Source organism: Tamandua tetradactyla, chromosome 5 (assembly GCF_023851605.1).
Source record: "Tamandua tetradactyla isolate mTamTet1 chromosome 5, mTamTet1.pri, whole genome shotgun sequence".
Classification (NCBI taxonomy): Eukaryota; Metazoa; Chordata; class Mammalia; order Pilosa; family Myrmecophagidae; genus Tamandua; species Tamandua tetradactyla.
Genome location: NC_135331.1, coordinates 114,988,674 through 115,012,334, shown reverse-complemented (window position 1 = coordinate 115,012,334; position 23,661 = coordinate 114,988,674). Strand labels below are relative to the sequence as shown.

At 34.5% G+C, this 23,661-nt stretch overlaps 1 protein-coding gene across 1 annotated transcript in view; it reads left to right on the top strand.

The window, feature by feature from the left end:
• COL21A1 (collagen type XXI alpha 1 chain) overlaps positions 1-23,661 on the top strand; it is a 202,356-nt gene that overhangs the window by 72,504 nt on the left and 106,191 nt on the right. The window contains exons 2-7 of the mRNA XM_077162122.1: positions 4,327-4,452; positions 7,408-7,959; positions 17,810-17,978; positions 18,065-18,281; positions 20,596-20,769; positions 21,916-21,993. Of these exons, the coding sequence (XP_077018237.1) occupies positions 4,365-4,452; positions 7,408-7,959; positions 17,810-17,978; positions 18,065-18,281; positions 20,596-20,769; positions 21,916-21,993 (1,278 nt within the window). The 5' untranslated portion in view covers positions 4,327-4,364. The remainder of the gene's footprint in view (positions 1-4,326; positions 4,453-7,407; positions 7,960-17,809; positions 17,979-18,064; positions 18,282-20,595; positions 20,770-21,915; positions 21,994-23,661) is intronic.

The window sequence follows — 23,661 nt, the reverse complement described above, 5'->3', positions numbered from 1 at the left end:
TTATATGCATTGCACATAAACATGTATAATGAAATATCTTTGAAGCACATTTATGGAACGTACCAGCTGTTTCAATGATTAAATAACATGGCAATAACATCCATTTTATGTCCTTTTCATATCTTCTATTTTAATGGTTGTTAATCTGTGGTATGATAAAATTAGGGAGTTAACGTTAGCCCAAGAATTCTGAATGAATTTAGAACACAGAAATTCTGAGGATTTTTTGGTAGAGGAGCATAATAACTTAATTTTGAGGCTTTTAGGAGAGAAGGTGGTCAGTATCTCTCAGTACATGTTGCCCCAGAACAGTACCTCATGTTGATGACTCACCAAAAATGACTCTCGTTGATACTATTGGATCTTGGTTGCTCTTTGTGCAGAGGGGCCAACCTAATTTGAAAAAATGGCAGTGACGATATTAGTCTTATTGTTTTTCTTTGAGATATAACTTAAGTACAGTGGATCATGCATATATCACATGTTCAGTTCAGTGACCCTTGACAAATTCATATAACTGAATACTGATCTCACAAAAGTAGGATATTTTTATCACCTAGCAAGTTTACTTACCCACTTTCCAGTCAACCTCTCCCATCAAAGGCGAACACTTCCTGATTTTAACACCATAGATTAGTTTTTCCTGTTTTGTGAAATCATAAACTAGAAACATATGGCATGTATTCTTTGGTGTTGAGCTTCTTTCATTAAATAATGTATTTGAGATTTGTTCAAGATGTTGAGCATAAGAATAATTCATTCTTTTTTTGGTTCCTAAGTAGTAATTCATTAGATGACTATATCACACAATTTGTTTATGCATTCTCCTTCTGCTAGCATTGGGCTGTTTTCAGTTTGGTACTATTCTGTACCATAGTATGGCTACTATGAATATTGCAAAAGTCTTTTTGTGGACACTTTTCATTTATTTAGGTTGTGCACCTAGCAGAAGAATTGCTAGGTCGTACAGTAAGTTTATGAGAAATTATCTATAATGGTTCTTAAAGGGGATATATCATTTTTCACTCCTGCCAACAATAATATGAGTTCCAATTTCTCTATATCCTCATAATCATGTGATGTTGTCATCTTTTAATTTAGCGATTTTAGTGACTGTGAAAGGAAACCATATGGTGGTTTTAATATACATTTCCCTGATGACCAATGAGGATGAGTACATGTCATGGGCTTATTGGACATTTTTTGTGTCTTCTTTTGTAATGTGTCTGTTCAAGAATTTTGCTCTTCTTTTTGAAATTGTGTTTTTTTCTTTTATTGTTGATTTATATTTTTATTTATGTATTTATATGTATCTGGATACAAACAATTTGTCAGGTGCATTTATTCTGAATACTGGCTTGCCATTTTATTTTCTTATGGTATCTTTTTAGGAACAAAGATGTTTAATTTTGATGAAATCCAATTTATCCTTTTTCTTTTATTGCTAATGGCTTTTGTGTCCTAAAAATATTTACCTATTCCAAGGTTGTAAAAATATTCCTCTCTGTTTTCTTCCTAGAAGCCTTATAGTTTTAGCTTTCACATTTAGATTGAGGCTCATCTAATATTTGTGTATGGAGTGAGTTAGGGATCAATTTTCATTTTATTTTATGTGTTTACCTGGCTGATCCAGCATCACTTATTGAAAAAACTTTTCTTTCCCATTCAAGCACTTGACACTTTGAGTGAAAATCAGCTGAGCATGCAAAATATAGGCCTGTGTTTGGACTCTGTTAGTTGCATTCTACGCGTCTATCCTTATACAAATACCACACTTTTTTTTTATTACTGTGGTTTTATAGTAAATCTTAAAATCAGATAGTATAAGTTCTCCAACTTAGTTCTTCTTAATCAAGATTGTTCTTTATTCCAGAATTTTTTTCTAAATCACAATCATTTTCATTTTAAAATAATTTTAGAATACATTTGTCAACGTCTTTAAAAAATCTGCCAAGATTTTGATTGAGGTTGTGTTAAATCTATAGATCAACTTGGAAAGGATGGACATGTTAACAGTATTAAATCTTTTAATCCATGAATATGGTATCTTCATATATTTGGTTTTCTTTAATTTCTGTCAACAATGTATTATAATTTTCAGTGTAGAAAATTATAATTATATAATTATGTTTCTCACACATTTTTTATGAATTTTATTCCTAGGTTTATGATGCTTTTATATTATTTTTAAATGGTGTTTAAATACTCCCCCAATTTTGCTGCTAGTTTATAGAAATACTTTTTAAAAATTACCCTTGCATTCTGTGACCTTGCTAAGTTCATTTGTTCTATTAGTGTTTTGGTAGAATCCAAAGGATTTTCTATGTATATAATCATATTGTCTATAAATAATGACGGTTTTCTTTCTTTCTTTATAATCTTTATGCTTTTATTTCTTGTTCTTGGTTTATTGCACTGGCTAGGACTCTGTGTACATTTTAAAATAGAAGTGATGTGAGATTATATCCTTAATTTCATACTGATTTGTGGAGGAAAACATTCAGTCTTTCACTATTCATTGTGATGTTAGCTACAGATTTTTCATCTGGTTTTCTTTGTATTTATCTTGCTTAGTGTTTGTTGAACTTCTTTGATCTGAGGATTAGTAGCTTTTGTCAATTTGGAAGATTCTTGGGTCATTGACTCTTCAAAATTTCTTCTGCTCCAGTCTCTCTTTTTCTCTCTTTGAAAGTCTAATTACTTGTATAGTGCATTCAAGATCATTTGATATTTCCTCATAGATTACAGATGCTAATCCTTTTTTCACTCTTTTCCCCCTTTGGCTTTCATTTTGGATAATTTCTATTGACTCTTCTTCAAGTTTACTGATCTTTTCCTTTGATGTGTGCAGGTAAAGCCAATTACATGCATTCTCTGATACATTTTTCATTATAAGCATTTCAGTTTTTGTAGTTTCCATTTCTCTTCTGAAATTTTCCATATGTTTGTACATGTTGTCCATCTAGATCCTTTAACACATTTATCACAGCCATCTTACAAACCCTACTTGGTACATCTGATATCCAGGACATCTCTGGATTGTTTCAATTGAATGTTTCTGTCCTGATCATAAATTAAGTTTTCTTGTTTCTTCCCATATGTTGAGATGCCTCTTTCAGCTTGTTAGTCTGGTTTCCAGCCGTTCAGATTTCTAGGGGGTTCTGTCTTCTCTCCAGCCTTTCCCTTGGCTTTCTGGTGTTTGCAGTATGTCTTTCCATAGTAGTGAAGAACTGGAATTCCTGAGAGGAATTTCCCTCACCTCTGTTGCTACTCTCCAGCCTTTACTAAGCCACTGCTTTGTGTTTGAGGAAGTCCCTAAGTACCTGGATGGGGGAAGGAAGAGAGGGAATCTCCCTAGGTTGTTCTGTTCTGCTTCCAGCATTCTGTGTACTACTTGTGTACTCCGTGCGCTCAGTTAAGACTTATGAGACGAGTTGCTGGGTGGGGACATACTTGCTCTGTGACTGGGGCTTCTCAGGATTTTAATCTGTTTTATCAGCTTTGACTGTTTTCTCCTAGACGTTGGCAAATTCTCTCCCCACCCCTGATCCTCCTGAGCAGGATTTCCTTTCCATTAGGAATGAAAGCAGCAGTGACTCTCTAATCCCCTGTGAAAGGGTCAGAACTTCTGGGATTTTGTTCATTTAGTTTTCTTTAAATCCTCTGCTTTTCTGCTGGTTTTCAAATATTATGGTTCTGTAGAAGTACATCTGGCATTATTGGGGATGATAGTTTCCTGTAACTTTCCACATCCTACTAGAACTGAAGTCCTTGGACTGATTTTTAGAAGACATATTGAAATCATAACTGAGTGTTTATGAATCAAATAAAATAGATCTTAGTGCTTTATAGTCACATCATTCTTTAAATTAAATCCCATCCCTCAGCTCTTTCATAGAAATATTTTTCACCAGATATCCTTTGAGTGTTCTTAAATGCAAATCCCACATTTAACAGTGAAATTTTGCTACTATTGAAATATTTAAAAGAATGTGATAAGTCTACAGATCATGCTAAAATGAGGAATTATAGCAAATATTTTGAACAAAGTCCACAATTTTAAAGAAAGTATATACCTTTTCAAGATAATTATGAATTACAAGACTTATGGTCTTCTGCAATCCCTATTCATTGTCCTCTTGCATTACTATACCCAAAATTTGGATGTCTTAGATTAAAATAAATTAATTCTACGAATAGTCATAAAATGAACTGTATTCCAACTGGGTGTTATAATTTTGATACTTAAATTTATAATGATTAGGCATTTGTCTGTATTTGTCTAATATATTTAAGTTTCCTTGTTTTTTTCTTTTTTCTCTTCAGGATACCTGCAATTGAAATATTAAAACAGAAACAGAAGCATGGCTCACCATAGTACATCTCTTTGGACAGTTTTGGCCCTGCTCCTTCAGAATTTTGTGTTAGCTGAAGATGGAGAAGTTAGATCAAGTAAGAATATCAGCACTGTACATCTTGACTGTCAATAAATTCATGCTGGGAATAAAATTGGGGGAATTCAGGCAATGGTTTTAAGGTTCTCATTTTTATTATTTTTGCTGCTATAATTCCCTTAAATAAATGAATTACTATATTGTGCATTGATTGAGAGGAAAAGAATAGTTTATTCTATTAAACCATCATCCTTTGGAATGAGCCGTTTGGTATCAAGTATTTATTCAGCCATTTGCAAGCTGCATGATTTTGGACTTAAATATGGAGATAAAGAAAGTACTTCCCTCATAGGCAGTTTATCAGAACTGCGTGAGATGATGCATATAAATGGCTTAGCACAATGACATCTCAGTAAATCATGACTGTTATTTTGATTGCCTTCAGAAAAGCCTGCACTGGAAATGGGAAGCTGTACTAATTATAGTTCTGTTACCCATGCCATCTTTTAAAGATATACCTTCTAAAAAATCAATTCGCTTACATTCATATTTTAAAACTCCTAAATGTAAACACTTTACTACAAATTAACTTTGGTTTCTATAACATAGATACATCAGATAGTTTGACAACTTTACTTAAGGGTTATTAAAATTATAATATTTCAGGTTTATATGACATTTTTATCATTAATCTACACGAGCACACCCTACAGTAGATATTTTATCTCTCTTTTTTAAGTGGGAAAATAGAGTCACAAAATTTAAGGAACTTGCCTAGTGTCATACAGTTGGTTAGAGCTATAACTGGTTCAAAGTATGCTTTTCTGATCCTCAATCCCTTTCCTTTTCTATGACACTATGCGTCTGTCTAAGGAGGAGGCCCCTTGGAAGGTTATTTTGTCTACAGTTTATAAATGGCAATGTTTGCTTTTGTACCCATGCTCTTGGCTAGACTTGCTGTTATGAAATACATGCTCTGTGGCTCTGAGATAGGGAGAGAGGTAGAAATGGCCAAGAACAACCCTGTAAGAGTTTATAGGCATTCAACCAGGTGGCAGACACCAGCAAGTCCAGACAACAGTGAATCTCATAGTACTTGAGAAGGGGCAATGTTGAAGAGCTCTGCAAACACTTTCCTGTGCTGATCGTGTCTTCCACAAAACCCTAAGAAAAGCATAGCCTTGTAATTTCACTAAGCTTCCAAAAATAACAGAAGAAGTACACTCCCTTGGGTTAGCAGATTTCAGCCTCTGGGTAGAATTCCACTTTTGCATCTCTGCTCTGAACTCCAGGCATGGCCCCTGGTGAAGGCTGCTGTAATTGTGTTCCTCAGGCCCTCTTGCAGAATACTTGCACTTTAGGAGTTATGTCATGGTCATAGTTAAATTGTTTGAGTAGTTCTTTATTTTTAAACTTCTTGACTGTTACACATGGTCTCCTAACAAAGTGTTTATTTTTTGCTGGTGGCTGTGGTGGCTGAATTGGGATAATTGCAAAATTTGGACCTCTCTATGGGAACTTTGTCATCCCAGATGAATATGTAGACACCTACAAGGAAAGTAGACATGTACAAGAATAGAAGAGAAGATGAGTGAGATCGATTTACTCCTAAGAAGATATAAAATTACTAATTGTCAGTAAACAGATTTTTCTCCGGTACCATCCCTGGCAATTATGAGCTCTAATTGACAATTACAAATATACATGGAAAATAAATATATATACAGGACATAAATCACTCTTATTAACTCTAAATTGTGCATCTGAACATTGTTTAAGGGAAGCTATTAATATGGGTAAAAGCATACGACTTAGAATTTTGCTGTCATATTACCCAGCATCTTCAGCTCATCCCTTTCCAACTCATCATCTCCAGAGAGATGTGATTCTCACTGTTATGCTAAATGTAAAACAAAGTATTAATATGAAATTACCTGATTATCATAGAGGTCACAAACGTAGTTTTTTTGCTTCTTTGGGTACAGAAATTTAAAAAGGGGAAGGCAAATACAGTGTTTCCTTCCCATGCACTCTCATGGCCATTCCAAACTATTGAAATTATCCAAACAAACCAGTTCTCAGCCTATTGTTACTGCATGTCCCTCCTCTCTGGGTCTTTGTTCTTGCTGTTCTTTCTAATTGTGATTCCTTCTTATTCACCCAAATAAGAAGAACTTCAGCTAAAGTTCTTCTTTCAGATCTCAAATCACTTGTCAATTTCCCTACAAAATCTTCCCTAACCTTCCACGGTTAAGTTGCATATTGCCTCCTAACTTTTCTCATGATACTTTGTACTATTCCTAACCAGCTGGTCGTCTGTATTTCTAGGTTGAGTTCTTTGAGTTACTTTATGCATCTTTGAACCCAGTACTTAGCATGGTGTCAGACACAATGTCAGTGATTACTGTATATAAATTGAAGGATGAAATAGAGTTAGAGGCATGCTGACGTGTATAATATATGTAGGTAATAAGAAAAATGGGTTAAGAAAACTTTCTTTTTCTTTCCACAACTGCTTGTAAGTTCTCTAGGTATAATTTGAACCAAAGATGGTCCATCTGTCAATAGAGCTCTAAAATATGCCCACCTTGCATGTTTCCTAGTATCTTGAAACAAAAATATTTTATCTCTATGAAGAAAAAAATAGCTTTATGCTCTTGCACACAAATCCACCTGGTGCAGCTGATGTCTTGACTGCATTATTGATTCTGAAGATGAGAGATCAGATCTTTCTTGGAGGTAGTGCAAAATGAAAGGTTTGGTGATCTTGGTTTATTTAACCTTTACTAGCGATGTCAAAAATCTGGAATACTATTTGTAGTTGGGTCCTGAAGTTGGCAGAAAATAGGTTTAATTTTTACTTCCATTTATTCACTGGTTTATATTTTTGTCTGCATATTTCAGGTTAACTTTAAGCTAAACACACTTCATAGATAACTTACTGCATTTAAAGCTTCTCAATGTTTCCTTTTTATATAATAAATGTGCTCTGCTGGTTTTCTTTTTCATTTAGGTTGTCGTACTGCTCCGACAGATTTGGTTTTCATCTTAGATGGCTCTTATAGTGTTGGCCCAGAAAACTTTGAAATAGTGAAAAAGTGGCTTGTCAATATAACAAAAAACTTTGACATAGGACCTAAGTTTATTCAGGTTGGAGTTGTCCAGTATAGTGACTACCCTGTACTCGAGATTCCCCTTGGAAGCCATGACACAGGAGACATTTTGATGGCAGGAATGCAATCCATACACTACTTAGGAGGAAACACAAAGACTGGAAAGGCTATCCAATTTGCACTTGATTACGTTTTTGCCAAGTCCTCACGATTTCTGACTAAGATAGCGGTGGTGCTTACGGATGGTAAATCCCAAGATGAAGTCAAGGATGCGGCAGAAGCAGCAAGAGACAATAAAATAACTTTATTTGCCATTGGAGTTGGTTTAGAAACAGAAGATGCAGAACTTCGAGCTATTGCCAACAAGCCTTCATCTACTTATGTGTTTCATGTGGAAGACTATATTGCAATATCCAAAATAAGAGAGGTGATGAAGCAGAAACTCTGTGAAGGTAAGTCTTAATATAATTTTGAAACAATTAATTATGCTGTTGAACATTTTGATTATCTGTTCATTCACACTGGTGCAGATGGTTATACTTAATGTCAAATTATATTTAGTATTGGAGTTTAGGTGGGTACAAGTTTGTGCATATTTATTCTAGATAAATTTGTTTTTAAAAACAATTACTTTCTTATAAAATCTCAAGTAAGAAATATAATATTTCATTTGTTGTTTTTTTCCTTTTAATTACAACATGTCCTTTGTGAAGATGGTAAAAAAGAAGTGATATGTAAAGAATAAAATATCATCTGTGTTAATAGACCACTGTTTTTAATTCAAGTCTTCTTCAGTGTGTCTTTTATTCAGTGAGTTTATCTATCTACCTAAATGAGGGAAATATGGCATATATAATTTCATACTCTATTTTTGTATACTCCTCTACTATCTCTATATAATTGTTATTCATTTCAATCTTCGGAACATATCATAACTCATTAATAATGCCCCTGTTTTTTGCACATTTGGCTCATTTCTACATTTTGTACATATAACAACAGTGAATTTCATTGTACATAACTCTGAATGAAAATACATACAATAATAAAGGCATTGAAATTGTATTACATCATGATAACCAACAAGCTCCTTAGTCCTCAAACATTCTTTGAAAATATCACTTTTAATGCTTGTATACTAGTCCTTCATTGAAACATACCATAATTTATTTGATAATTCCCTTTTTTTATATGTTTATTTCATTTCTAAGTTTTGCCAATAAAACGACATTAGTGAATATACTTACGCAGAATTCTGGATGAGAATCTCTCAATTATTTCTTCAGAAAAATACTTTGTAGGGTCAAATTACCAACATTTTTAAAGCTATGGAAAAATGCTAAAAATTGCACTTAGGAAAGGCTTGCCTTCCTTCCAGCACTGAGAGAACATTTGAAAATATAGCACGTAACAGCTTATTAATTATGCTTATATTATTCCATGAAATTCAACTTCATGTTCTTGATAACTCCATGGTAAGGAAAAGTTCCATCTTGTAAGCAGTAATCCTGTTAGGGTGTAAAGATGCTCATGTTCAGGTTATTTTGGGGGAGAGAGTAATTAGTTCGTATCTTTTATTGTTAATATTATAGATGTTTAATATACCATATATTTTTAAAATAAATATTTTATAAAATAAAAAAATTCTCTTCTCCAGTTTAACTTAACAACCCCAAAAGTAGGTGGGTTCACATTTGATAGGGAAATTCTTTTGTTTGTGGATTAAGAAACAAATTTTGTCATTAATTCCTTTATTTTATTCATGTTTGTTTGGGAGATAACACTGGAGAAAGACATTTTTAAATTTAAAAAAATATACTTCATTTACCAAAGTGTAGGAAATTAAGACTTTTCTGTAATAGAGGTGTATAACAAGACCTATAATAGAAGTATTATAACAAGTATACAAATGTCCATTGCAGTTAATCTTTCTTATGGCTTTTATCATCCTGAGCTAGCCAGGGGGATTTATATATTTAATATGTTGTTATATTAGTTCATATTAGTTAGAATTCTTTGATTTCTGAATTTAGGTGTATTTCATGATTAAAATAGAATTTTCATGTTGAGATTTCACTTACCATTTTTATGTTAAAATATAAATTTCAGTGATTAAATATATCTGTTCAACATTTACTTGAGCTCTTTTCTGTGCTATTATTTTGGTAAATGCATTCCCTCTATTTAAACAACTTTGATTACACATAAAAGAGTAGTTGTGTTTCAGGTGACAAAAAATGTCTTCAACTAAAATGTACAATTTGCAAAAAAATAATCAAACTTGAACTTTTACAAAATATTTCTTCAGCTTCTGAAAAAGGATGTACATAATGTCTGCATCTATTCAGTTCATGTATGCAGTACAATAGCTGTCTTAAAATGTAGGTTTTGAAATTGTACTTATGTATGAGTTTCTTTACATTTGAACTAAAATAAAGCAACAGCCTCCAATCCTGAATCTTTTCACATATTCACATTTCGTTGTTGTACAAACTATTAACTTCCACTTTGGGATGGTTAGTATGGAAATTACCATTTCCTAATATCTGTTTGAGAGTCTTTTTTTTCCCCTCCCTATTCCTTTTTCAGTCAACCAGGCATGGACTTGATGGAACAAAAGAAGGAGGAAGAAAGTAGTTTCTTCTTGTTTACTTGTGCCCTGGAAAATACCTCCCTTATGTATCTCCATGGGCTTCTGTTAGCCCGTTGCTAGAATTACTGGGTGTGTGTGGAGCGCACCTGTGCACAAGTGCAGGCAGTTGGAGAGCAGACTTCAGAAAATGCACGAGTGTTCTCACTGTTCCATATTCCATCATCCTTACTTTTGATAATGCAGGAAATTTACGTATTTATGTATTTCCTAAAAGGGTACATGGCGTGGTCCTGTCAAAGGAAGGCCAGAGATCTGAGGCCAGGCCTGGCCCTGCCTCCAATTAGCTGTTGATCTTGGACTTACTAGCTTCTTTGAGTCTCAGATTCCCATTCTGAAAAGCACGGTTGAAGCCAGAAGATGTTATAGTAGCTCTTCTTAAAGTTTTCTAGAATGGAGTATTGGGTAATTTTCTATCATATGTGCCAAATTTGCATATCTAAATTATTCTTTTTGACTTTAGCATAACTGAAATCTTTGCCTTTTAAAAGCTCCAGAGCAGATGAAAGTGATTTATAGATTTAGTATGTGGCTGACTTGGTAATAATTCTTCAGCTTTGAAGTCAGTTATGTTTTGCCGTGAATTTCTGCTTTTGCAATGATACAATTCCTTCCTACTTTCTCATAGCAAATGAGAGAGAATGAGAGTGAGGGAGAGAAGGACAGAGAGGGTGCCTGCTTGCCTGCAGGCACCCTGCATGCAAGGCTTTTGGTGTCCTTCATCTCTGCTTTGGGCTTTCTTCCTTTCAGCTCTCCGTGGTGCACTTTGACTTGGAGTGATGCTCAGGACTTCTCCTGACATGTTTTCCTCCATCGGTGGTTACTTATTCTTTGTCCTACTCTTTGCTTAGAGATTGCTGGATAATTTGATAAGGTAATTCAAGCCTTATGATGCCTAAGAATAATGTGTTACACAACCCTACTTACTGCAATCTGCATTTCAATAGAAGGATAAGGTTGCATGTAGAGGAAGGAGCCATGGCCAAGGATGACTGGGAAGTTTTTTGAGTGGTGGAGAGAATTCTGGTGCCCAGGATCTATCTCATAGCACAAAGATGATTCATTTCTATGCCCTCACATAAATCTTGTCCTGCACCACTCTGTCCCTCCACTACTGGATTACATATGCAGAAATACCAAGTACTGAGGTGAGGAAGGGGATTGGAGGTAGGAGGGGGGTGAAGCAGAAAGAGTAGGATTGGGTGAAAATTTCATCAAACTTCATAACATCCTCAGGGAATCACTCTGTATTCTATCTTTAGAACTTAATCTGATTTTAAGACAAGTTATATTGTCAGGGACTTGTAATATGTCCAAAGTATGAAATTTCCGTTCTTTTAATTAGAGAGGATAGAGCTATGGTTTCAAATAAGGAAAGATGGTATGTTTGTATTTTGTATAAAAAGCCATGTTTTGGTATTCATTTGGAAAAAGTAGAACAACCATGGCATGATTTAGAAAATATAAACATTATAGCATATAGATCTTGCTGTCAGTGTTTATAATTGGCTCTAGATGCAGCTGTGTAAGTTAATTACTTCTAGGAAAGGATTAAATAGAAAACATTCAGAATAATTCTCTTGAGAAATGTTTATGAATTGTTTTAGAACTCGTGTGAATAGCCCACCCTCCTCTCTTCTCTCTCTTTGAAAAATTATGTATTATAGCTATTACCTGATTGAATATGTTATTCCCATAACCCCTCCATCCTTTTTAAGAGTCAGCAGACATGCTAATAGGAGTGAAAATCAGCACAAACACTTTGGAAAAATTTTTTGCAGCATTTGCCAGAGCAAAGCGTACGATTGCCCAGTGAAACAGTAATTCTACTCTTAGATATTTAACTGTGAGAAATAAGTACATATGTCCCTCAAAAGACATTCAAGAATGTTCACAGCAGTTTTTTTCCATGATATCCCTGTTTTAGCTAGGGTTCTCTGGAGAAACAGAGCCAGCAGGAGAGATCTGTAAATATGAGATTTATAAAAGTGCCTCTTGCAACCATGGGGATCCAAGATCTATACAGCAGGCCAGAAGCTGGCAGCTCCAATGAAGGTCCTCAATGAACTCTCATGAGAGACTGGCTGGCTGAAGCAGAAGAGAAGGATTGTCTCTTCTGAATCCTCCTTAAAAGCATTCCAGTGATTAAATTAAATGTCACTCATTGCAGAAGATGCTCCCCTTAGCTGATTGCAGATGTAATCAGCTGTGGGTGCAGCCAGTGTGCTCATGATTTAAGTCCATGAAATGTCCTCACAGCAGCAGATAGGCCAATGCTTGCTTGACCAGACAACAGTACTATCACTGGCCAAGTTGACACATGAACCTGACCATCACAATCCTTATAGGAGCAACTCAAATGACTGTCCACAAGCAATGGACGAACTACTATGTAGTATAATTCATACAGTGGAATAGCACACAGCAACAAAAAAGAACAAGGCACTGTTATGTGTGACGACTTGTATGATTCCACAGATATTATGTATGCTAAGCAAAAGAAGCTGAAGAAGGTTGGTTATTTCTTAATAAAAAAAGTTCTTAAAAACAAAATTTTTAAGTTCTTAAAAGTAAATCACTGGTTTCTGATTGTTTTTTCTTTAAACCTGAAGCCCTGTGGTGATCTGGTGACCTACTCCAGATTCTGGACTTAGCATCACTGACTTTGTCAACATCATTTTCTTGCAGTAGGAGCTTGGACTAAGTGACTGGCTCCAATCTTGGGAATAAAGAACACATTTTAGGAATGTTCATATCAATTGCTATGGAAGGATAGGATCATGATAACTGGGTGTCCAATTTTAAAAAGTTAATGTGCCTCTATAAACTAAAGCCCCAGCAAAACAATGAGTGTTAAAATGACATGCAACTATGATATCTGAGGAGAGTTATGCCTATTCAAATTAAAAATGAAAAAGGAAAGGAGTAAAGAACAAGTTAGAGGGATTTGACATCTCCTCTTACATGAATATGTATAAAGAAAAGGCAAACCATATTAATTTTTCTCCGTGGATAGTATTCAGAGGAAAGAGGGACCGTATAGCATTTCACCATATAATAATGCTTTTAAAAATATGATGTCATCTGCAAGACCCAGACAAGTTAGTGTTGTTGTTCTGTAAGACTTTCAACTTTTTTTCCCCTTAAATATTTTTTAAGTTAAAAATGACTTGAGGGTACACGGGTGGTTCAGTGGTAGTATGCTCGCCTTTGATGTGGGAGACCTGGGTTTGGTTCCTAGACCATGAATCCCTCCCTGCAAAAATGGCTTTCCGTTTCTTATATTTATTCTTATTGTCAAAAAATGAAACAATCTATGATCCATGAGGCTACTTACTAGTGCGAATGATTTTTACTTTTCTGGTTTGTGCACAAGTTGTATTAAAGACAAGTTGGAGCCTGTGGCTCTATTTTCTAAGGAGACAAAGTTCCCATTGACTTAACACTGAAAGGAATGTTATAAAATTCTATGCTTGCTGTGCTCCATTGTCTGCCAGCTGTGCATCTGGCAGGAATCTTTAGATGAAAGACCCTTCATTCCAAGTCAATTTAGGTTTCAGGACAATAAGATTATACTTCATTGTAAAGGAGGATGAAATTATTTCATTTGTAATGAGAAAAAGTATTTATGGAGTTGGGACTGCTTTACTGACCTAATCATTGTTAAAAGTATCTTTACTTGGATGATTTATTTTGATTTTACAACTGTTATTTTATTGTATTTCCAATGTGGTGTGATAATGTCTAGTTACCACCATCTTAGACCAATACTTTCCATAAAATTGAAACAATTGTGACTATGACTCCTTCCTGAGGAATTTGTATATGCTGTAATAGTAGGTGAAGGTAGAATGGGCCTTCAGGAAGGAAGATGTATTAAAGTATGACTGAGCATCATTGAGGGGTCATATCAGTGGCACATATGTTCATATTTGGTTGATCATTAAAAGTCAATTTAAGCCAAGAAAGTTTGTGAAAATTGAGGCACCATGGACAATTGTGTTTTTGTTGGACTTTCATATCTGGATCAATGAAATTCCTTTTGGTCTCTGTGACTATGAAATTCTGGATAGAGAGGCCTTTAATTCTCAACAAAAGATGTGGTTTACAGAGAGGGGTAACATGCAATGTAGGAACATAGAATTGAATTGTGATTGAGCAGGCGCTCATAAACTAGACTAGATAAGTTCTGGTATTTAAGAGTTCACCAGTGTCCCCTGTGATATTAACTAAAAAGGTGTAGCTGGACACATGTGATTACCATCTTGACTCCAGATAGAGCCAGTTCTTTCCAGTTGTGTGAGTCACTAAGGGATGACATTTTTATGTCCCTGTCCATGAGATAGATATTTTGAATAAAACGCTTCTTGTGATTCTAAGACAATTACTTTATACCACTAAACCCTGAGAATTAACAGAAAAGCAAATATACAGGACCCCGATATTTAAAATAAACAGAGTGCTCATTCCAGAAGCATTTCTGCTCCGTATTCTATGAACATATTGGAGTAAAATGAAATTTTAACTGCATAGTCTATTTAGAAAACCATCTTCGAACTCAGGTCTTCTATGCCTTTTTGCGCTAGCACCTGACAGCACTCCTTTAGATTAACTTGGTTTATCTCAATTGTTCTCCTTACCTATTGCTGGTGCTATAGCAAGACCCCAAATGAATCAGTGTTAGCGTTTGATTTTACTGACACTTAAAATGATAACTTCCAAGGAAGAAGAGTCTGATTTTCTTTGTGTTCCCATTCCTATGATATTCTCTTGAGAAACTAAATGGAATCTGAGAAGGGACTAGGAGTATGTGTAACCTGCCATTCATTCTGTGGCTCCAGTTCACATCCACCTCTGTAGGTATGGTTGTCTAAGTATACAAATATTTACTTTTTCCTATACAATGTAGAAGTTAATTACTAACCTTCTTTTCTCCTGAAGCTCTGTGAAAAAATTGTTGATTGCGAATTGAGGGTATTTTATAAGTGGAAACTTTCTTTTACCTGTTTCTGACAACTAAGTATGCAAACATAAAAGCTGAATTAGAGCATTTAACTACATTTTTATTTTCACTTTCCATGTGCAATGATATCTTATTGGTGTGCTTATAGGTGAACAAATTGGGGGAAAAGTAATTATTTTAAAAAATACATATTTTTAAAAGTAAAAAAAAATTAAGGAAATATTTTTAAAAACTTATTTTAAAACTTTTCTCTAATGGGTTGTGCTAGGCAGTGACAAAAAACATGGCTATCTTGTGAGTATTAATTTGTGTTTCTGATTTCACAGATTGTGCAACACAGTTATCCTATAACAGTTTGGGAATTAGAATACAGTCTGAGGGATTTTATGATAGTAAAAGGATGAACACTATACTTACTTCATTCCCCTGGGTTTGGATGCTATTTTGTAGTTACAAAGCACTTTCACGTACAACACCCCATTTGATCCTCATACAATCCCTGTGAAGGAGATTGTTAGTCACATTTCGTAGTTGAGAATCTACAAGTTCATGAGTATTTAAGACAGAAGCTCAAATCTAATCCTAAATCTGAGCTCTTTGCCCAACATTTTATAACTCCTCTTTTTGTAAAGCAAATCAAAGGAGCAATTCAAATCTGGACATTCTTATGATATAATGTTGAACACATTTTCTTTTAAGCTGAACTTTCTTTTGCTGTTTTAAGTGAAATGTATTTGAAGTGGGGCTTCATGGAATATTCTATATACATTCCTCCCCCCAATACTGCAACATAGTGATATAGTGACAATAAGCATTTAATTTAATTGCTTCATTTGTACATTTAAATGACATTGTACATTGTGGAACACTTATTCCCTGCTCCTCATGTTTTCACGAGGCAGGATTTCATCTGGACTAACTCTTCTGGTCCCTCTCCCCACCCTTCTTTCACTCCCTACCATTGAAAGAAAAGTGAGTTTTCTGATTAGTGAGTTTGATAAAAGTGGTTTGGCATGGTTGGCAAGGCGCCTTCCATTTTCTTCTCTTTGCAGTTGTGGGTCTGTGGAGAGCATGAGCTCTGTTCTCCTTTCTAGTCCATGCTTGAGCTTAGTGGGAACGTCCTGGTCTTGACAGGGAGAATGGATGGTTCAGCCCTGTGTCGCTAGGAGGGTGTGGTTAATTATGGCACCGTGAAACTCACTGGCCCACATGTCTAACCTCTATCTTCCATTTGCCTGATTCCTACGTCTTCCCCTCAGTTAGCTCCAAGCCTACAAGGGAAAGAGATGCAACTTATTGGGCTCTTTCAAAACTCAACGTCCTTAAGTTGTACAAGGAAAATATCCCTCCCTTCCCAGGAGTATATCTACTTTTGCTTATATAAAAACTTTATTTTGTTTTCCATGTTCTATGGTACATACAGGTTATGACCATATATTGGGCTAATAAAATCCATCTATTTTCATTGTATTATAAATATTCCTTTTCACTAATGTCCTTTAAGAGGGTGGTTATATTAAAGTACATTTATTGGAATATTTGTTCTTTATTCATTTAAGTGGTTTGTAAAACATAAGCAGTCATGCTCAATGTGTGTGCTACATGAGAGCCTTGGAAAATCTGAAAACATTGCAACGTTTCTATAGTATAAAAGGGTACGGCGTTTTGGGGGTACAAGGGTAGTTCAGTGATAGAATTCTCACCTGCCATGTGGGAGACCCAGGTTTGATTCCTGGCTCATGCATTTCCCAAACAGACAAATGAACAAACAAAAATTCAACAAATGGTGCTACAATAAGGGTATATTCACATGGAAAAAGAATGAAATGTGACCCCTGTCGTACAGCATACAAAAAAAAAGTTTATGGCATTTCATACAGATAACATTCTCCCCAAAATTTGAGATACCAGTTTCTCAGAGAAGTATAAAGTTTTTCATATTTTTATAATTTGTGTATATGATTTTATAATGCAAATCTTAATGAGCCTTTGTAGGAAAATATCTTACCTTATTTATAAATGTAATTAACAGATTATACAATGCAATATAATAAAATCATAAATGAGATATTGGGCCTATTTTTAGAATTTATGTGTGCAGATTAGACCCAAAGTTAAGTTTTTCTGGAGTAAGAAAACTGAGGATATTTGAGCTGTAGAATTATAAATGCTAGAACTAGAAAGTATAACAAGAAAAGCCGACATTGTTTACCCCTCACATGCTAGAATGCAAGAAAGAAATCTTATGGTTCATTTCCTAGATCTAAGAAGCTTAAGAAAATTATCCAAGGTTATATGGCTTATTAACAGCAAAGCCTGGACTTATCTTGAATTTTATCCTGTTCCAGTGTCCTCTCCCCTGCCCACAGTTTTCAGATTGCATCATATTCAAGACAGTGATATTACAAACCTCAGCACAGTGTTGCCCTGAAAACAACCCATTAACAAATCTTCCTCTTTTTTTTAATTTTTGTCCCCTTTTAGAGGAATTTTAAAAAAGACGATTAAGAGCTTCTTCCCAAATGCCTAAATACTTTACATGGTTTCTCAGGAAATGTTTTTATATACATTTGTATTTATATATAGATTCTATAATTCTTATATTCTCTAATATTTCTTCCTTGACTTTTCTTTTTTTTTTTTTTTTTTTTTTCACAATCCATGATTAACCAACTCTTCTGCTTTTTAGAATCTGTCTGTCCAACACGGATTCCAGTGGCGGCCCGTGATGAGAAGGGATTCGATATTCTTTTAGGCTTGAATGTAAAGCAGAAGGTTAAGAAAAGAATCCCGCTTTTGCCAACGAAGTTAAAAGGATATGAAATAACATCAAAAGTTGATTTATCAGAATTCACAAGGTGAATGTAAGGTGTTGGTACAATTTTTTTGCTATGTTTGTAAATGTTTTGAGAATTTTAAAATCTTGCGTATGTTCTTTTTCCAGCAATGTTTTCCCAGAAGGACTTCCTCCATCATATGTATTTGTCTCCACTCAGAGATTTAAGGTCAAGAAAATGTGGGATTTATGGAGAATTTTAACCATTGATGGAAGGCCACAAATAGCAGTTACCCTAAATGGTGTGGATAAAACCTTATTATTTATGACAACCAGCATAATTAATGGCTCACAAGTGGTCACCTTTGCTGACCCTCAAGTTAAGGTAAAGACGCTTGGGTCTAATTATACTATTTGTGGAGAAATTGGGTTTCTGTGTGTTAGGGAAAGAGAGCAACAATTTGTGCCTGACTGAAAGGCTATTAATTTCATATTTTAACCTTATTTTACATAATGCAACAAGGAAGGCAATTGTTTCTTAATCCATGTGGAGACAAGGAGTGAGAGTAACTAAAATCTTTTGAGTACCTACTACTATGTGCCAGACATATTTAATTATAATAGCCACATAATGAAGAAGCTATTACTCCCATTTCATAGATAAAGAAACCAAGGTTCAAGGATGTTAAGTTCCCCCTCACAGTAATATAGCTCGTAAGAGGTAGCATCAGGACTTGAATTCAAATCTGTTTGATTGCAAAGTAATCTTTTACTATGCCATATACTATAGGATATTGAGATAAAAATATATTTGTTAGAATATTAAATATAGGTTGGTAATAGAGGTAGAATTCATGTTAATTTGGAGAGCATTTTTTTCCAATATATGAATATAACCTTAATAAAAATAGATAACCTAAAGATAAAAGTGAGTTTTCCAATCATGTGTCAGAATACAGATTCAATTATAACAGTAATTAAGTATTGCTCTTTATTATAATAGTTGAAAGGTATATAATTTAGGAAATGTCCATGGTTGTATCATTAAAATTATGCAGTTGTGCCATAATTCATTTGGTAGGCATTATATTAAATAAATATTTGTTTCTTCCCTCTTCATTAAAGGCAATGTGCTTCCTGTAAAGAATGCTTGTCTCTTGTCTTCAAGGAACTTAATTATAATGGTGAAGATTCAAGGCAATTGATATCTAGTAGAAGTACCAAATATTTGTCGAATGTGGAGAGAATAATGGTTTCTAACACAAATATATGGGGAGTTCTTCATAAAATAGATTGTTTTTGTACTGGGACTTGCAGGATGTATGGGATTTTGATTGAGAGGTATAAGGACGACTTCAGTCAAAGGTTCAATATTGAGTAATTCTGGTTGTAGTAAAAATGTAGGGTTTTTTTAATTTAGAGAATGACAAGCATTGTCCCCTGTGTTTGGAGTATAAGATTCGTGGAAGAAAGAGCTGACATGGTATGAGCCTAGTTTTTGGGTGGCTTGGGAAGTCATAAAAGGAGTTTGCACTTTATCTGACAGATAACAGAGGGTCTTGGTCATAGATATGTCATGGCCAAAGTAATTCTTTCCCTTTTTTCCTTTCCTTTTTCTTCCCATAAGCGATATTTTCAACTGTATCCTATTTTTGTACTATGTCCTAGGAATATAGACATTAATAGATGAGGCATCTTCTCTGACAAAACCTCAGTGAAAGAGATTAATTCCAGTGGAGGTATGAAGGATGAGTTAGAGAGGGAAAGGTTAGACATAGAGAAATGTTTGAAATTTATTGAAATAAAGTAAGTTTTCCATGAACTTAAATTATGGTAGCAGTGAGAATAGAAACAGAAGTAAATTAACTCATGATTAAGGGATATATTTGGTAAAAACTTGCATTTGATTAGTTATTGGAACTAAGAGGAAAGAAGAAGTAAAAAAAAATGTGTTTTGCAAACTGAGAACAATATAATCTAATGGAAAGTGGAAAAGGAAGAACATCTGGAGGGGATATTTTAAGTTCATTTTGTGATATACTCTATCAGGCTGGCTTTAAAACATTCTGACAAAGATATTCTAGCCAGTACTGGAATCATAGGTCCTATGTGTAGTAGAGAGGTACAGGCTACTGGTGTAGATATGGAAATTATCACACAGAAGTAATGGTTGATCTATAAGAACAGATGAGATTTTCAAAGGAGGTCAAGAACAGATCTGTGAAAAATGCCTGCTTATAAAGGGCAGATTGAGTAAGAGAAGCCTGCAAAGAGGCAGAGAAGGAACAAGTGGAAAGGAGGAACAGCAGAATGATCAAGGTGGTTTGAATCCTTGAGGTTGAATGAGACTATCAAGGAGAACGAATGAGCTCTAGAATCCAAAGTTGCAATCAAATAAACAGGATGAGAAATTAGAGAATCCGTTTAGATTTGGAGACTAGGAGCCCTGTTATGACCTTGAGGGAGTTGTTCCAGTACATTGTTTGATACAACTGCCCTGGGACTCACTTGTGAACTAATACAAGAATCGTTATGTAGTGTTTGAGGCCCAGCTTGCGTCTTGGTGAATGCATAGATAATGCTGCCCATCTGTGTGGTGTGGATTTTCCCAGCAATGATTGGCAGCAAGGGAGTGGGAACAAGAAAATGAAAAATCTTAGAAATTTTATTTATGAATCTTTCAAACTTTTTTCCAATAGGCATTATTTGATGAAGGCTGGCATCAAATCCGTCTCTTAGTAACAGAGCAAGATGTAACTCTGTATATTGATGATCAACACATTGAAAACAAGGCCTTGCATCCAGTTTTAGGGATCTTCATCAGCGGGCAAACACAAATTGGAAAATACTCTGGGAAAGAGGAAACTGTTCAGGTGGATAAGTATTGATTTGATTTTTCATTGTGTAAAATGAGCCTTTTGCTGTCCTTCATAGAAATTTCAATCACACTTAGCTGTATTCAATATAATTGTGAATTCTTCTAAGCTAATTTAATCAAAATGTGGTCAGTTCATTAGGGACATTTTGCATGTGTTTGTGGATGAAAATGTAAACCTACACTTACTCTACTTTATAAAAACATTAGAGAAATGTATCCATTCATGTTCATATTCTGCATCCCTATGAAGCATCAATTTCATATTTATCAGGAGACAGATTAAATATTGAATTTAGAAAAGAGAATATTGTTAGACATGTTTTGACTGAGTTATGAAAATGTGTATGTAGCTGTGAGGGTAAAATTAGATATTGTATTTTATGGCTCTTCATGATAAAAAACTGTTAATTAAAATGAAAATAATTGTGGTACATTTAGCTCTTATGAAAAAAAAATTGTTTTGACTTGTTTTACTAACTTTTTAAACTGGAATAAGGTTCAGCGAGAACCTATTTGTGGGTGTATATAAAAGACAGCCATTTCTAGAGAAATTCTTTATTTGAAAAGGTGTCTCCTAACCCCACCCTCTCTACTTTTATTAAGGGAAAAATATGTCCTATTCAAATGTGTGATTTCACATGTGGTCACTATGGGTTATGCTACACATGTCAAACATTTAAACAGTAACAGGTGCTTGCCTCCTCATCATGCAACACATCTTGCTGTCAACTAAATCCCTGCAACCAGAGATGACTTCTTGATTTCACCCTATACAATCAGGAATGTTGTAGGGATTTAGAATAAACACAGAAAGCCTGAGAAAGCTTTTAAGTGTCCTAGGAAGTGCTCTCTAGACTAGCTCTTAACACAGGCGTAATAAAAGGGCTGCACTGGGTTCTTGAAGGAAATCAAGAGATTTGCTTTTGGTGCAAGGGAATTTTTCCTTCAGTTACGTTGCATCACCTTTTTGTAATACATATTAGGTATTCAAATTTTATAGTTTCATTGTTTTAGAAAAATGCCTTGATTTAAACCTTATACAATTAGTAACAATAGTGATTGTTCCTACATATCTGAGTTGTTCTTATAAAACAATTAACTTGCCCCTCAATTTTAACTCTGCTGGGTTTATGTTCCCTAGTTTGATGTCCAAAAGTTGAGAATCTATTGTGACCCAGAACAGAACAACCGAGAGACAGCATGTGAGATTCCTGGATTTGTAAGTAGGATGGATTAATTTTTTCCATTAGTACTTCCAAAGCAATAAATAAGCAGACAATACCTGAGTCTTAATTTATAGGTGTAGAGTTAATTTTGTTTTTTATTGTCAAAGGAACAAAGATATATTTTGAGATTCATAATTAAAATGATAACTTATAATTAACAATGTGAATGAAAGGTCACAAGGAAAAAAGTCCTCCCCCCGACATACACATACTATTCAATCCCTTTTCTCTAGGCAAAAAATGGTGATATTCTTGCCAATGCAACTAAGATAGAATGTTGTAAAACTCTTATAACAGTAGATTCCCCTACTGGGGAAGCGCTACATTGTTCTTCTATATTGCAGTTGTACTATTGTCATTTCATTTTTTGTTATTAAAACAAAAAAAAACTATGAATCTATATATTTTGAAAATTTGAAGATATAGAACAGTACATTTAAATAATCCACAATAAAATAAAAACTGGACTATTTTAGAAATTATTGGTTCTGGATTTTCTAGGTAGGAGATCATTTAAATACTATAACTTTTGTTTTAGATACTTATAACTTATAAATCCCTCCTACAGCTCTACTAATAAAGCATTGCATTTTCAAGCCCTTTTACATATTTTATTTATTGATGTCTCTGCTTCAATGTTATTTACATATCCATTATTCTTCCATATAATAAAGACATGACTTGAAATTATAGATTTTGAATTCTCACATCTACTTTTTATGTTTTTATGTCTCCTTCCTTATTTCAGCTGTGATTTCTTGTGACCTGTTTGCCTTTTGCAGCCTTCATTCCCATCTTCTCCTTTTCTAATCTAACCTGTTACTGTTTGGAAAGATTATTGACCCACTTTAAAATGTGTGTTAATTAATAGGAAGTAGACTGTTTAGTGAGAAGCTATCCTGTTAGTAAAATACATGAAGTCTTTTTAAATTTTAATTAATTTTTAATTTTTTTTAAAATACCAAAAAACACCAAACAAATACAAACATTCTTAACTTTTGATCATTCTGTTCTACATATATAATCAATAATTCACAATATTAATGCCACAATTGGTGTTTGGTTGAACTCAGTTCCTGCTACTGTTAGAGTATCTTTCCTTTCCCTCTGGGAAGCTGCCTGTGGGGGAGGGGCACCAGGCGCCAGCCGCTGCTTGGGGAACTCACGGTTCTGGGGAGACTCACACCCAGTCCAGCTGGTCCATACTGGGGTACACTGTGTGTCTGGTCACTGTCGTGGCTCCGGGAGCTGTTCTGTACTGTCTCTTATTTAGTAGTTGTTCTGGAGGACAAACTAAAATGCGCACATTGCTAAGCCGCCATCTTGGCCCCTCCTCTCAATAATTCACAATATCATCACATAGTTGCATGTTCATCATCATGATCATTTCTTGGAACATTTGTATCTATTCAGAAAAAGAAATAAAAAGAAAACAGAAAAAAACTTCATACATACCATACCCCTTTCCCCTCCCTTTCATTGATCACTAGCATTTCAATCTAAATTTATTTTAACATTTGTTCCCTCTATTATTCATATTTCATATGTTTTACTCATTTGTTGATAAGATAGATAAAAGGAGCATCAGACACAAGGTTTTCACAATCACACCGTCACATTGTGAAAGCTGTATCATTTTACAATCATCTTCAAGAAACATA